The 13245-nt window shown below is 34.9% G+C and overlaps 2 protein-coding genes across 4 annotated transcripts in view; both read right to left on the bottom strand.

Moving 5' to 3' along the window:
• The window catches only part of LOC125052411 (tyrosine-protein kinase-like otk), a 54746-nt gene extending 43637 nt beyond the window's left edge, over positions 1–11109 (bottom strand). For 2 of the 3 annotated variants that reach the window (XM_047653236.1, XM_047653234.1), the window contains exon 1: positions 10859–11109. In XM_047653236.1, the coding sequence (XP_047509192.1) occupies positions 10859–10904 (46 nt within the window). In that variant the 5' untranslated portion in view covers positions 10905–11109. The remainder of the gene's footprint in view (positions 1–10858) is intronic. The other variant, XM_047653233.1, reaches the window with a different exon arrangement.
• Positions 11110–11555: 446 nt separating this feature from the next.
• On the bottom strand, positions 11556–12823 carry LOC125052521 (probable deoxyhypusine synthase). The gene has a single exon (XM_047653415.1). It carries the CDS (start codon positions 12666–12668, stop codon positions 11556–11558), a length of 1113 nt encoding a protein of 370 aa, XP_047509371.1. The 5' UTR covers positions 12669–12823.
• Between the last annotated feature and the right edge of the window lie 422 nt (positions 12824–13245).

Here is a 13245-nt window from a genome sequence, read left to right as displayed (position 1 = left end):
CGAATGTTATATCATAGACAGTCCAGTCCACAGCCGGGGATCGAACCTAACACCTCAGAAATGAAAGTCGCACGCTAAAGCCACTAAGCCAATACTCCTCTGACCATAAATAATAGTTTTTCTAATCTTTATTTGCTAACAGTACCGAAGTGGACGTTCCATTACACGGTTTTAAGTTACGAAACTATAAAGTGGTGCGGGACACAATTATCGCCCAGCTCATGTAAACTAAGCAAATGGACATGCAAACATAAAAAATACCTATTTTTACAGTGCGGTTGATAATCTATTTCTCTCGGAATCTTAAACCGAATCAATTGTAAAAAAATTTCGCAAGTTACCAACTTTTCAAGTGTTCTGAGTGTATATATTAATAACTATCTGCCCCCGTGAACTTCGTTTCGCCTTGATATGTTTTTTTATTTAGGATAGCTTTAGCTACATACCAACATATGAAACTATTTGCTACCCTATAGAAATTGTTCACTTTTCAGGAATAAACCTATTCTCTCCATATAATCCTTCCTCAGAGTTCAAAGAATAAATTTAAAAAATTCTAGAATTGATCCAGCCGTCTTCGAGTTTTGCGCTTAGATATTTTGCGATTAATTTACGTATATTTATATAAATTAATATAAATGATAATTTCAAAGCTCCCGTGGGAATTCGCGAGATGAGATAGGTAATAATACACTTTGATATCTCTTGAGAACTCATTTAAACATTTTTTTTAATGGAATCTCGTTGTTGAATTTAAAAGGGCCAGCATTTTTTTACTGAGTGAGCGAAGTACGAAGTAAAGGTCCGCGCGTTCCCCGGTGAATGCGGTTTTTCACCCTAATCTGATTTTGAAGATTATTTAATTTGTCATTGGCTATCGTGATTGGATAATCCGAATAAGTTACAGTTACATGTTAAGGCCTACTTTGGGCCTTTTTATCGGATAGGGATAATAATTAAGGGTTTTACGCAACAACGGATGATGTTAAACCTAGTGAACACATATTATTCATCCATTGCGCTATGGTTGGGAGTCAATTATTCAAATGAACAGTCACCACTATGTACTATCTGCTAATTAAAACAATACCGCGTTCCAAATGCAACAACTGCCATCATTGATCGGTATGAGAAGTAACTAATTGATTTAATTTAAAATCCAAAGTTTATTAAATTAAAAATTATAGCCAAAACGAATAACACCACATAGATGATATGGATTAACAATTTACTAATAATTTATTAGTTGACGTGTGTGTTTTATGTGAGCTTAAAAATCCATTGGAGTTCCTTCGAAATGAAATGTTCACAAACGAAAAATGAAATGTATGAACATGGTACTGCATAGACTAAAATGACTTTAAATTTTTCTCCAAAACTAATCCACTTAGGCATTACCAACAAGAATTCAGAGTGCTCTAGATTCAACACGCCGTTTTCCTTCAATATGTAAATAGAATAACTTTTTAAAAAATAAAATTCAACTTACGACCTTTTATACTGTATTTGCGTTCTGCGATTTGAGACTTTATTATTATGGGCTAGTGTTGATTTTCTTTTGCATGTAAGAACGCATTTATAGAAGTATAAGTGCGGTGTAAGTTATAAGATTCAAAGTCCAAACTTAACTTTTTCACGTCTGTCAAAATCCGATACGTTTTGACATAAGCTATTCGAATCGATTACCAGTCACTTTCCGAGTGGCTTGATCGCTTGCTGTGTGCGATGTGTCTCTCTGCATCTACTACCACATTAACCACCCGTATCACCACGTCTTCCATCGTTCCACAACTGAGCGTTTTTAAAGGCAGTACTTGCCGCGCACCACCAGTATGTGGAACCAGCTGACCACTGAAGTATTTCCGAACCAATTCGACTTAGGGTCCTTCAAGAAGAGAGCGTATCAATTGTTAGAATTTCGGCAACGGACTTCCAAGCACTATGGCAGTGTGAGTCTATGGGCGGCTGTATCATTTAACATCAGGTGAGCCTCCTGCCCGTTTGCCCCCCAGTTATATAAAAAAAATATGAGAGCCATGCTTAGAGCTAAGTTTCGATACATCTAAGACACAAGAAGTTTAGCATTGCTTGGACTAGCGATTACAACATTTTATATAAAATATTTTGAAAATAATTTAACCACAAATCCCAGGTCCCTAGGAAGTGACTTAAACAGGACTCAATATGTTCTTTATTCCTTTCACCCTTGCGTGAATGGAATATTACATAGATATAAATAATTTATCCTCGTAAAACGTAAACACGCATTATCAAGTCCTTACGATCGCTTTTAACTTGTACCAGACACCCACACACCAGGGGTTAAGACTGAACTCGTAAATATGTCGGGTTTATAGTCGCGCACCCCTGCCCAGGGTACGCTGGGGCAAGGGGCGCTACCGGTCTTAAGTCCTAACTAGCACTGACAAGCGATGATAACAATCGAATTACAGTCGCGACAGGTATTTGTTTGGAATTTAAAAATAGAACCGCTTACGAAATTTGAAAATGGAATACGAAATATTTAGTACGATTTGTTTAGTAATTACAGAAAACACAATATACCATTGTGTTACATATAAATCACTTGATGACGCAGCCTTTGAATACAATACAAAGACGAGACTAGACAGTCCCAAAACGACCCTCAGAAGCTTCAAAAATCGATTCAAGTCAACGGACGTAAAACGAGAGGCTCTTTGCAAAACTTCATTAAGATTTGAGACTTCAACCGTACAGACTGGGTTTAAGATAGCGAAAAACCTGGAGTATCATCCCCTTATAGACCTTAGGGATCTTATAATAATTCGCAGACCTCTCAATGCCTTTTTTGTACGACATTTTTATATCGTGCATATACAACGTTATCATTTTGAATTAAAATTAAATGATTAAAACGGAAATTATGCTTAAATGAAATGTTGTATCACGTTGAATTTTGAAGTTAGTTTTTTATTTAGCACAAAATAATTAGCAAATTGTATTTGAATTTTTGTTTTTATTTTGAAATAAAGTATTGGCACACACAAGACACGTCATGCACTAAACTAAAAAGTTATTAAATATCGCAGGTTCCTGTACGGTTCCTGGATTATCGGGGTGCTTTAAATAATAGAGAATTTTATTTTTACTCTATATTCACCACCAATCATCGAGCAGTGGCCTAGTGGCTTCAACGTGCAACTCTCATCACTGAAGTCCTAGGTTCGATCACCGGCTGTGTACCAATGGACTTTCTTTGTGCGCATTTAACATTTGAACGGTGAAGGAAAACATCGTGAGGAAATCGGGCTTGCCTTAAACCCAAAAAGTCGGCAGTGTGGCAGGCACAGGAGGCTGATCATCTACTTGCCTATTAGATTGACATATCATGAATCGGATAAAGAAATCTGAGGTCTACTTAAAAGGTTATATTTATTATATTACATTGATTTTTTTTCTATAGTTAGTAGTTTTTCTATAGTTTCTCACTCGCGTACAACAAAATATATCCGAATATATTAAATGTTAATTTCTATGAAACGAATGAATGCAATGTAACTGTTGAAGAGAGTGCCTACGTCTGTCTATACTCTCGGGGCGTAACTCCGACGATTTAGGAAATCGCCACGCTTATAAAACTAAGAAAGCCTGAGTGAGCAAAATACAGCCTTGGCTTGTAACGGTAAACCAGATAAACCATGAGAGAATACGCGTTCATCTTCTCTTGTGACTGAAACCCAAAGGATGGAAAATTTCATCGCAAAACTAGCAATTCGGTTATTTTCCGAGCAATCGCTTGCAACTTCATAATTGACGTGAAAAATTCAAAAAGCTTGCCCAATCCTGTTAATTGGATCGCGGTAAACTGACTCCCCACTATAGACAAAGTAGAGCCTACCACAGAGCTTTTAATGTCTAGCGACGATGGCAGTTACAGCTTTCGTTGTTAAACTTACGCTGTGTAAAAAATACGTGTTTGAAGTCCCGTAATTCCACAATGGGGCTTCGGTTAGTCTATTTAGTTAATTATTTTTTTATGTCTTTGCAGTATGTGGTCTACCAAAGTTGAACTTTGACCTTTAGGTAAGCAAAATATAAATACTGTATTATAACGTATACAAGTGGACTCTAAGAACTGGGTTTCTTAGTACCTATGGGATATGTGCGAATGCGAATGTACTGAATGCTGTCTCCGACACTATCGACATATTTATATGTTCGCAGAGTGAATTCACAGTAGCGATATTGTGTATATTATGTGTTTAATATTAACTTTATTATATTTTATTTTTCTCGATATTATCGTATTGGCATAGTCTGTAAGGATAATACATGTATCTGTAATTAATAAATGTTTATTTAATGTAAAGAGTTACCAGTGTGAGAGACACAACAATTTAGCTTTATAGTTGGTATTAACCAAGTTTAATGAAGGAGGACCGACGAGAATTTGAAATAAACAGTAGCGCTACCATTTAGGTATGGGCCACCGATTTCTGTATCTGTTTCTCGGTCATTAATTTTTTCTAATACTTAAATCGTTATTTCATACTGATATAAGTACTACGTAGGTGGTGATCAGCCGTCTGTCCTTTATGTATAAAAGCGTCTATCAGTGGTGTTATCAGGACAATGGTAGTGGGGAGAAAATGGCTCGTAGTTCGAATCGGCAGTAGCATACTCTACACACGTCTTAAGGCCGATTTACATTATCTTAGTGTTTAGGAGAGTGCTTTAGTACAACTAGAAAGGCAAGTTCTTTAGCGTAGCGTTTACTAAAGCAAGTAGCGTTTACATGTTTCAACTAAAGTACTATCCTAAGGCACTGTCCTAAACACTAAGATAATGTAAATCGGCCTTTAGGCCCGGCGCCCATTATCGGCATCGGCAAGGAAAAGGATCCTTCGGCATCCTACATGCAAGCGCACACTATCGGAAATTATGCTTTGGCATGCTGCAACGTTCTTAGGGATGACGAAGCGTCCTTAAGGATGCAGCACCGTCCTGTAGCTTGCCGAAGCGTCTCAATATCTATTGTATCTAATATTATCTCAAACTATCCCCCGAGTGTTGCCTCGGCGCCGAAGCATCCCGAAGCATTCTCAAGGCTGCCGATACATCAGCCTCAAGCATACCGAAGCGGTATTTTTGTTATTACGACCACATATCACGGAAATTTCTAGTTTATTGCTATTATGTTATAGTATATTGCTATTTGCCACCTAAAATCCTCAGTCGTACCGATGCCGATAATGGGCGCCGGGCCTTACGGTACTATTTGCCTACACACGAGGTGGTCTAGGGTGCTCCCCTCCACATCCCCGATATTGCCTCTGATTTTAGGGCCATGTGTAGACGCTTTAAAGTAATTTTTTTATATCAGTAAGAACTAACGAATTTAAGTATTTCTAGTATGGCTTTTTGCTTTCATCAAAACGATGCTTTATCCTTTTGTAAATTCTAATTAACCAATAAATTCACTTCAAACTTCATTACTCTTGACATGAAAATAACTATATTTTACAAACGCCGTTATTCGACAACTAAAATGCAAGAAAACAAAATATTACCTCAAACCTCTTACACTAACGAGTCGACATAGTAAAAAATAGTCTGCATTTTTCGAAATTAGCCATCAGCGTGCAAGCCTTTTAGATGATGAGGGCGGGACAAAAGGGATTTCTGAACGCTTACCTGCTAATTATCGAAATGTGGTTTTTGATTTAATGATTTAAATTACGGTTTCATTTGTTTTGGGACTTAATGATTAATTACCGTTTCAAGCAGTGTGTTAAGGATTTTTCTATCATGAATTGAAAGCAGTACCAAACTTGTGCTCATGCTGCTTGGACAGTGACAGAACATCATGAGAAAACTCGTAGAACGAAAAATGGAAGACGTATCACAATAGATAAACGAAACTTTTTTGATACAACTGGTGCAGAAGGAATCTTGCAACCTTCTAGATATTTTCCGAATTGTCTGCTATTGATTGGGTTAATAAGAAAAATTTAGACGCAACACTCTTGGCGGCGGCGCCGAAATTGTGGTCCACTATAATCTTAATATTGATATACCACGCCCTTTCTCGAATAAATCAATATCCTTAATTAGATACTTGTACCCTGCTGAGTTCTTTACCTGGCTTTAGGCAATTATCAATTTATTAATAGGAACTTAAAAAGCATAATAGTGAGGAAACCTTAGAGCCAATACGACCACGGCAAGGCTGATCACCTACATGCTTTTTATGAAAATATAAATGATCACGCAATACTTAATAAAGGGTACAAAAAACAAATTTTAAAATAGCTAGTTTCAAACTGACTTATTTAATTTAAAACAGTCAATATTTCCAGTTAATAGCAAAACATCTTTTATATATACGTATACATTGGAATCTCTATAACTCGAATGTCAAGGGAACAGTAAAAAAATTCGAGTTAACGAGCTTTCGACTTAACAAGAATTTCGAGATACATATGATTTAACTGCTGAAATTTCGATTTACAGAGGCGCCATTTTTAGTGTATTTTTCGATTTGAGTCGAAGTTGAATAACAATTCAACTGAAGTTTTGTAGTATATGTATAATTTTTACATATTAAAACGAATTAAATAATAATTAAATAACTGTACAATAAAAATATCCGTTATCTACTTTTGATTTAAACTATTTGTAGATTATTTAGCAATTAGTTTTATGAATTTTCAATTATTGCACGTGTACACGACAAAAACAATAGATACCCCCGAACCCGAACATTCATTTTGTATTTTATTGCTATTATTTCGGTTATAGAGTAAAAATATGTATTATCAATACTTCGTAGGTAAACAACATTTTGTTCGAGTAACAAAGTCTAAATAATTCGAGATATAACCGGGAGATATATAAGGGAATAGCAATTTTTTTCGACTTAACGCAGTTCGAGTTAAATAGAGATTCCACTTTATAAGCATTTTCCCTCCAGGCACCAAGGTTAAAGTGTGGTGTATTGGTGTTTTTTTGTACTTTTAGTTTATTTGTAAGGTTTAAATAGTTAAACTTTTCTCATTGTATTTTTTTTCTAACTGTTAGTGAAAAACTAAAATTTGCTTTTAAAGTACATACTTTATAACTACCGTAATGTACTAGAAATTTTACTCATTATTATCCAAATCCGTGAGGTTGCATAATTCGGACAACACACTAATTACAATACGTATATAGTCTGTGGGGAAAGAGAACCGGCGTGGTAGTTTTACAGACTAATATAATTTAATATTAAATATTAATAATGTTGAATAATGACGTAACACTTAACAGTGTTAAAAAAAATCAGTGGCGCTACAACCTTTTTTAGGTCTGGGCTTCCGATTTCTGAATCTGTTTCATGATCACTTGTCAATCTAATAGGCAAGTAGGTGGTCAGCCTCCTGTGCCTGACACACGCCGTCGACTTTTTGGGTCTAAGGCAAGCCTCGCGATGTTTTCCTTCACCGTTCGAGCGAATGTTAAATACGTCAAAGAAAGTCCCTTGGTGCACAGTCGAGGCTCGAACCTACGACCTCAGGAATGAAAGTCGCACGCTGAAGCCGCTAGGCCAACACGACCCTAAACATAATTTAATTTTAATATTAAATTAAAAAATAGTTTAGTTAAGTTTAAAATGTCGCAAGTCATATAACTTGCATTTCAAATATTCGTATTAACAAAACAATGATATCACAGATAACATACCACTTTACAATGATGATGCAATCAGTGTCAGGTTAAAGCATTGTTCAAGTTCTAATTATCGTAACGAAGTGCATTGTTGCCTTTTTAATATATTGACTTGTTAGTGACACAGAGTACACAAACAAATAAAATTAATGATTGTTGAATAGATTTGAACTCTGTTGTCTATTACGTTGAATTTTTTTTACTCACATTAAGGCCATCTCATAGGGGGCCTCATAGCCTAGCGGTCTTTAAGTGGAAGCTAGGTGAGGGGTACCGGGTTCGATTCCCGGTTCGAGGGCAAGTTCTAATTTAATTTAAATTTGTTCTCGACCTTTGGGAGGGTTGTGCGGTACCGGGCGAGTGCTTAAACCGTACATGGAGGACACGGTCGAATTTCTAAAGACAAGCACGAATTATAAAAAAATCCTATACTTGACGCTGGCTAATGCACAAATCGTGCCAGAGCCATAAAAAAGGCGATCTCAAGCTTAACGCATTGGTTAAAAGTGTTACTAGTCTGTTTGGGCTCCGCATGAAACTAAATACTGTTTTATGGAGTGCAGACAGAATAGGTTTACGCGATTCCTTTATTACAGACTGTATGGCGTCTATCCTTTAATGTAAATTATTTGCCTTAGGGATGTTATGATAATGTATGTCCCTTGGCGCTGCGTAGAGATGTAGGGTAACTATGCATCTTCTACTGCATTTTCATGGAGAGCGTTCAGGCGAGTTGTTCGGATGAATACCTACAGCTGAGTTTCATCATTGGACGTTGCGGCAGAATACAAAATTCCACCCGTATCACCTCGACGTCCGTCGTTCCACAACTGTGTGGAACCAACTGCCCACTGAAGTATTTCCGAACCAATTCGACTTATTGTACTTCAAGAAAAGAGTGTACCAATTAAAAGGCCGGCAGTAGTAATTTATTTGTTAAGGTATACATAATAAGAAAAACAACCTGTACAACCTTTGTAGGAATTAATTCATTATTTTACGCACTTGTTTTTTTTTGAGTTTTGAATACAAGTAAAAGCTCGCAAAACGATGGGAATTTATTTCGTGATAATTTCACTAAAGACTTATTTATATTATTATTACAAACAAATTATTTATGAAATAATAACTATGAAGGCAATTTGTTAAAAGTTTAAAAAAGCCACTGAGGCACACAGCACACTTGAAGAAAAACCTTTTTCAACAGATTCAATTCAAAAACACCCCATATCCTACGGGACATGACTTCATTGGAATTCTAGTTTATTTAAAACCACAGCGTATAAAATGCAAATATACATTAATACGTGGAGTGCACATTTATATAATGAAGTTTTTAATGTGAATGCGTAATGGGATGGAGCTGTGGGATGATATCTTTGACCGGCTTTGAAAGCAAACCGCTCTAGCGTTATCTATGGCTGGACTTAAGATTCTCCATATCTTACGTTTATTCCTTCATATATACTTTTGATGTCTTGATTTCAGCCTTAAATAATATATTGTCTATGATGTCTACACAACTTTTCACTCTTAGTACTAGTACTGTGTGACGCAATTTATTTTACAATAAGTTAAAAAATTCATATTCGTGAATATTTACGGAATAGAGAGGAGAATATTTATATTTTTTTAATAGCTACAGCAACTTGGCGTCGATTTTATTAAGATTTTTCGACCATTTGAACAATAATCGTTAAAATTCAGTCAATTTACTTAATTAATTATCCTTCCTCAGAAATCACGCTGAATTGGTGAAATCCATTTTTGAATTTATGGCGTTCATAGACAGACGCGGCTGTGGGACTTCATTTTATAATATGTATGGTTTTTCTCTTCTACTGTAATGTATAAAAAACGCAATAATTCTTATCTTTTCTAAAACTTTAACGCAATCTAAGCCACGACTGCTATATACTTGCAGTATAGGCAATTGATGCATGTTATTAGAAGTCCATACAGAAGAAATTAAAACGTGATTTTCGCCTTTTATACTAAAAAGTATGCTCATAAAAGTATTGTGTTGCAAATATATTTTTCTTACTTAATTGACTTTTTGTTTATAAGTTACGAGTGGACGTAAACGAACATTTATATAAAATCAAGACTGTAGGGACTGTCTGAGATCTGTTATCATGTATCTGTTGTACCATATAAAACATGTGGCTAAAAATATAGTAGGTAATTTAGCAAAAAATTTTTTTTTGCAATATGAAACAAATTTTTTTATAAAGTGCACCGTAGGCTTCAGGTGTGAAAGATGAAAATGATTTGGAAAGCCTCTTTTAAGAAGGCTTCTGTATCTAACATATTTGTAGTGTTTGTAATGCAGATAACAGGCCACCGATGCTTAAGTAAACAATTAAAGACAGACAGTATGTGACAAATAGAAATATTTTCCCTATGCTATATATAGCATATTTTGTTATTTATATTAATGAATATTTCTCAATATTGAAAGCAGAATATTTTATTAAAAACTTTGATATTTTCAAAGTTCCAAAAAGTAGTAAAATGCATGAAAGCTTGATATGACAGCATATACTGGGGTTGCTAAGGGTGGAAAAGGCATAATTGTTGCTGACGAATTATCATAAAGTCAATACTATTCAGTTTTTCTTTTCTTTAATTCAATCAAAGATTAATTAAATACACTATTCACCTAAAACAGAGCTGGCAAAAGAGGTTAAGGATCAAGAGATCATTTGTTTTGTATTTTCAATAATTCAATTAGTATTAAAATGGAAATAGAGTTCAATAACATTAAATTTAGTAGTAAACCCATATAATTAAGCCCATTTCTTAAAAAATAAAAATAAACTTATAGCAAAAATCTCATTCATTCTTAAAAATTTAATTAAAATATCTTATTTCTTCAAAGGTAAGCTTGTGCAATAGTTTTAGTGCGTAAGGCATAATAGTAAAGATTTTTAAACCAAACAAAAACAATACTTATAAACGTTAAGAAACATTAGTACGACACATAAACATCTAATTGAGCACAATATTATCGTAAACATGTTATGTCCGTAACAATATTTAAGATCAAACACAAACTTCAAAGGATATCTACAACGTGCAACAAATTTCTTCCTAAGAAAATCTCATTAATAAATGCCCCGAATGACCGTAAACCTAAAAATAGCACAGGACTAAGGATGCAACTTACCGGTTGTTAGCAGAAAAACGAATAAGACACCATGATACAAACACATCTTTCACCCTATGTAAATAGAAACGTTCACAATAAAGATCAAACTATTAATTTCAGTACTGAGGTAAACATTTTTATGTTAAAGAATGCTTAAAAGAAGCATTTTTGAAGCACAAATATTACGTACGCCGGAATAAACTGGACAGCTTAAACAGGCTAGCGACGCGGACTGAGTGAGCTTTAGAAGTTCGAATTCGAAAAGTCTCTTTCACAGATGGCACACACAGGCAGATTTTTATTTAAATAAAAGTCCCACAAAGATAGTTTTGGTATGTCAAAGGATCAGACAGCTGCTAACTTCACTGTTTATTTTGACAGTTTATGAGTTCATTGACATGATTCGTTCAGAAACAAATGTCTTGGTCGAAACTAATATAATAAAGATAACGAAATCAGAGATAAAATATAGACGAATTTCGTAGACAACAATGCCCTTTAAAGAAAAATATAAGAATAAATACACTATTCATGTTTTTTAGAAAGATAAATCAACACAATTTTTAGGTTAATAGTACTGCATTAGATACATAGATGTCGCTGTTAACGTGTATAATGCTTATACTTGCAGTTAAATTAGTAATGTTATAGACTAATCTTTTATCTCTTGCCTAGGTTTAGGTTAAATAATAAATAGGTTAAATAAAACTCAATGTTAAACATTCTTTTTATTGCCAAAATGATATTTAGCAAAAGTTTGAGCAACAAGCAGTGGAAATACTAATGTTGCATCTGCATACAGCTTAATCGGTGTGGCATTTGATTTTATTTTCCCCCATGAGACGGCTTCATCTGGCCTTGCTCCAGAATCACTACCATCAAATTCACTAGCTGTATTAACATACACAGCAAAATCAGCACCATTTCTCATTAGATTAGCGTTACAAATATGGTGCTTTATAACACCACCACCAAGAATAATTACACCAGTGTTATTTGCTTTAACAGCCATGGTGTTGAGCCGACGGAGGTCTCCTAGTATATCAATGACAAGTCCTGGTTTATTATATGAATGAAAATACATCATATCACCAAGCGAACCATCAGTCAAAGCTGGACTGAAAATTGGAATGTTATTTTTCCAAGCCCAATAACAAACTGAACTTTCATTGTTGATTCTTTCTCCTAATCTTGCTATTATTCTTGAAGGTGTCCATATAGTACCTTCTTGAATCTGTTCATCAACCATTTCATTCAGTAATGGAGTCACCCATTCTTCAAATAGGCAGTAATTGTCATTGGGGACTAACAAATTACCAATTCTATTGATTCCCCTGGTTCTTAAAACTTTGCCACTTAAATTAAAGTCTCCAATATAGGTAGGAGCGAGGCACTTAATAAAATCTTCTTCTACACCGCCAGCAGTAGTAACGATACAGTCTACAAGTTTATTTTTTACCAGAAAACGTATAGTATCCCGTAAGCCTGAAGAAATCATGTTGGATGTGTATCCTAAGAAAATAGTGCAATTAGTAGTCTTTTTTATGAATACATCTTCTTCATAAGGATCACGATTTTCATCAGACAGTGGGACGGAGCGACATTTTAACATTTTATTGATTTCCGTGACTGCTTTACCAAAGCTTGTGGCTTGAAAACCAGAGCGCTCATAACTCTCGAGAATTTTGTTATAATCTGTCCCGTTTTCCCAGTCATACCCGCAGACGGTTGGTGTTTCGGCTGGAAGTTCCTGACTTGGAGCTAAAACAGCACTTACTGCAACGTCGGGAGCAAGGTATTTGGGTTTCTCAATTTTCGGTAAGTCCATTATGATTGTACTTCTCTCAAACTCTTAACATTTCTAATGGCAACTTCGTAACCTAGCAGATGTCTTGAGTTATATGATTTCAGAAAAAATAAATCAAAATAATAATGTTTAAATCAAAATACTGAATGTAAGCAATGAGAATAATAATAAGGTTGACACTTGACAGCGACATTTGACGTTGACAGTCATAGTCTCGACTAAGACAAAGTAAACAGATACTCACTTCCCATAGAGTTACTATTGTAAGTATTTATTCCAAAGTCAAGCCACCTATTATTGTTTATAAATTAGAGTGTATCTTTTGAGTATCTTTCAACAAGAACACTAATTTTTCATACCACATTTATATTTTACTGTCACCTACCGGTGTTTGTTTGATTCAGGCTCAGAACCCAAAGCTGCATAAGCTTATGCAAAGTATGCGGAGTCATTCGCGTTACGGTAAGGGTGAAAGTCAAAGTTGTTTTTTTATGAATAATATCTTGTGACTGTGTAAATAAAATAATTTAGGCTAACCATCACAGTTTTTTCTTAGAAAAATCGTGTATTTACTAAATTTGAAAAAAATAAGGTAAAA

The sequence above is a fragment of the Pieris napi genome, chromosome 9 (genome assembly GCF_905475465.1).
Source record: "Pieris napi chromosome 9, ilPieNapi1.2, whole genome shotgun sequence".
Lineage (NCBI taxonomy): Eukaryota > Metazoa > Arthropoda > Insecta > Lepidoptera > Pieridae > Pieris > Pieris napi.
Note: the sequence above shows the minus strand (reverse complement) of the source record. Positions and strands in the feature narration are given on the sequence as shown.

Bases quoted from the DNA above. Each gene is read 5' to 3' on its own strand.
- LOC125052521 (XM_047653415.1), bottom strand. From the start codon at position 12,668: ATGGACTTACCGAAAATTGAGAAACCCAAATACCTTGCTCCCGACGTT.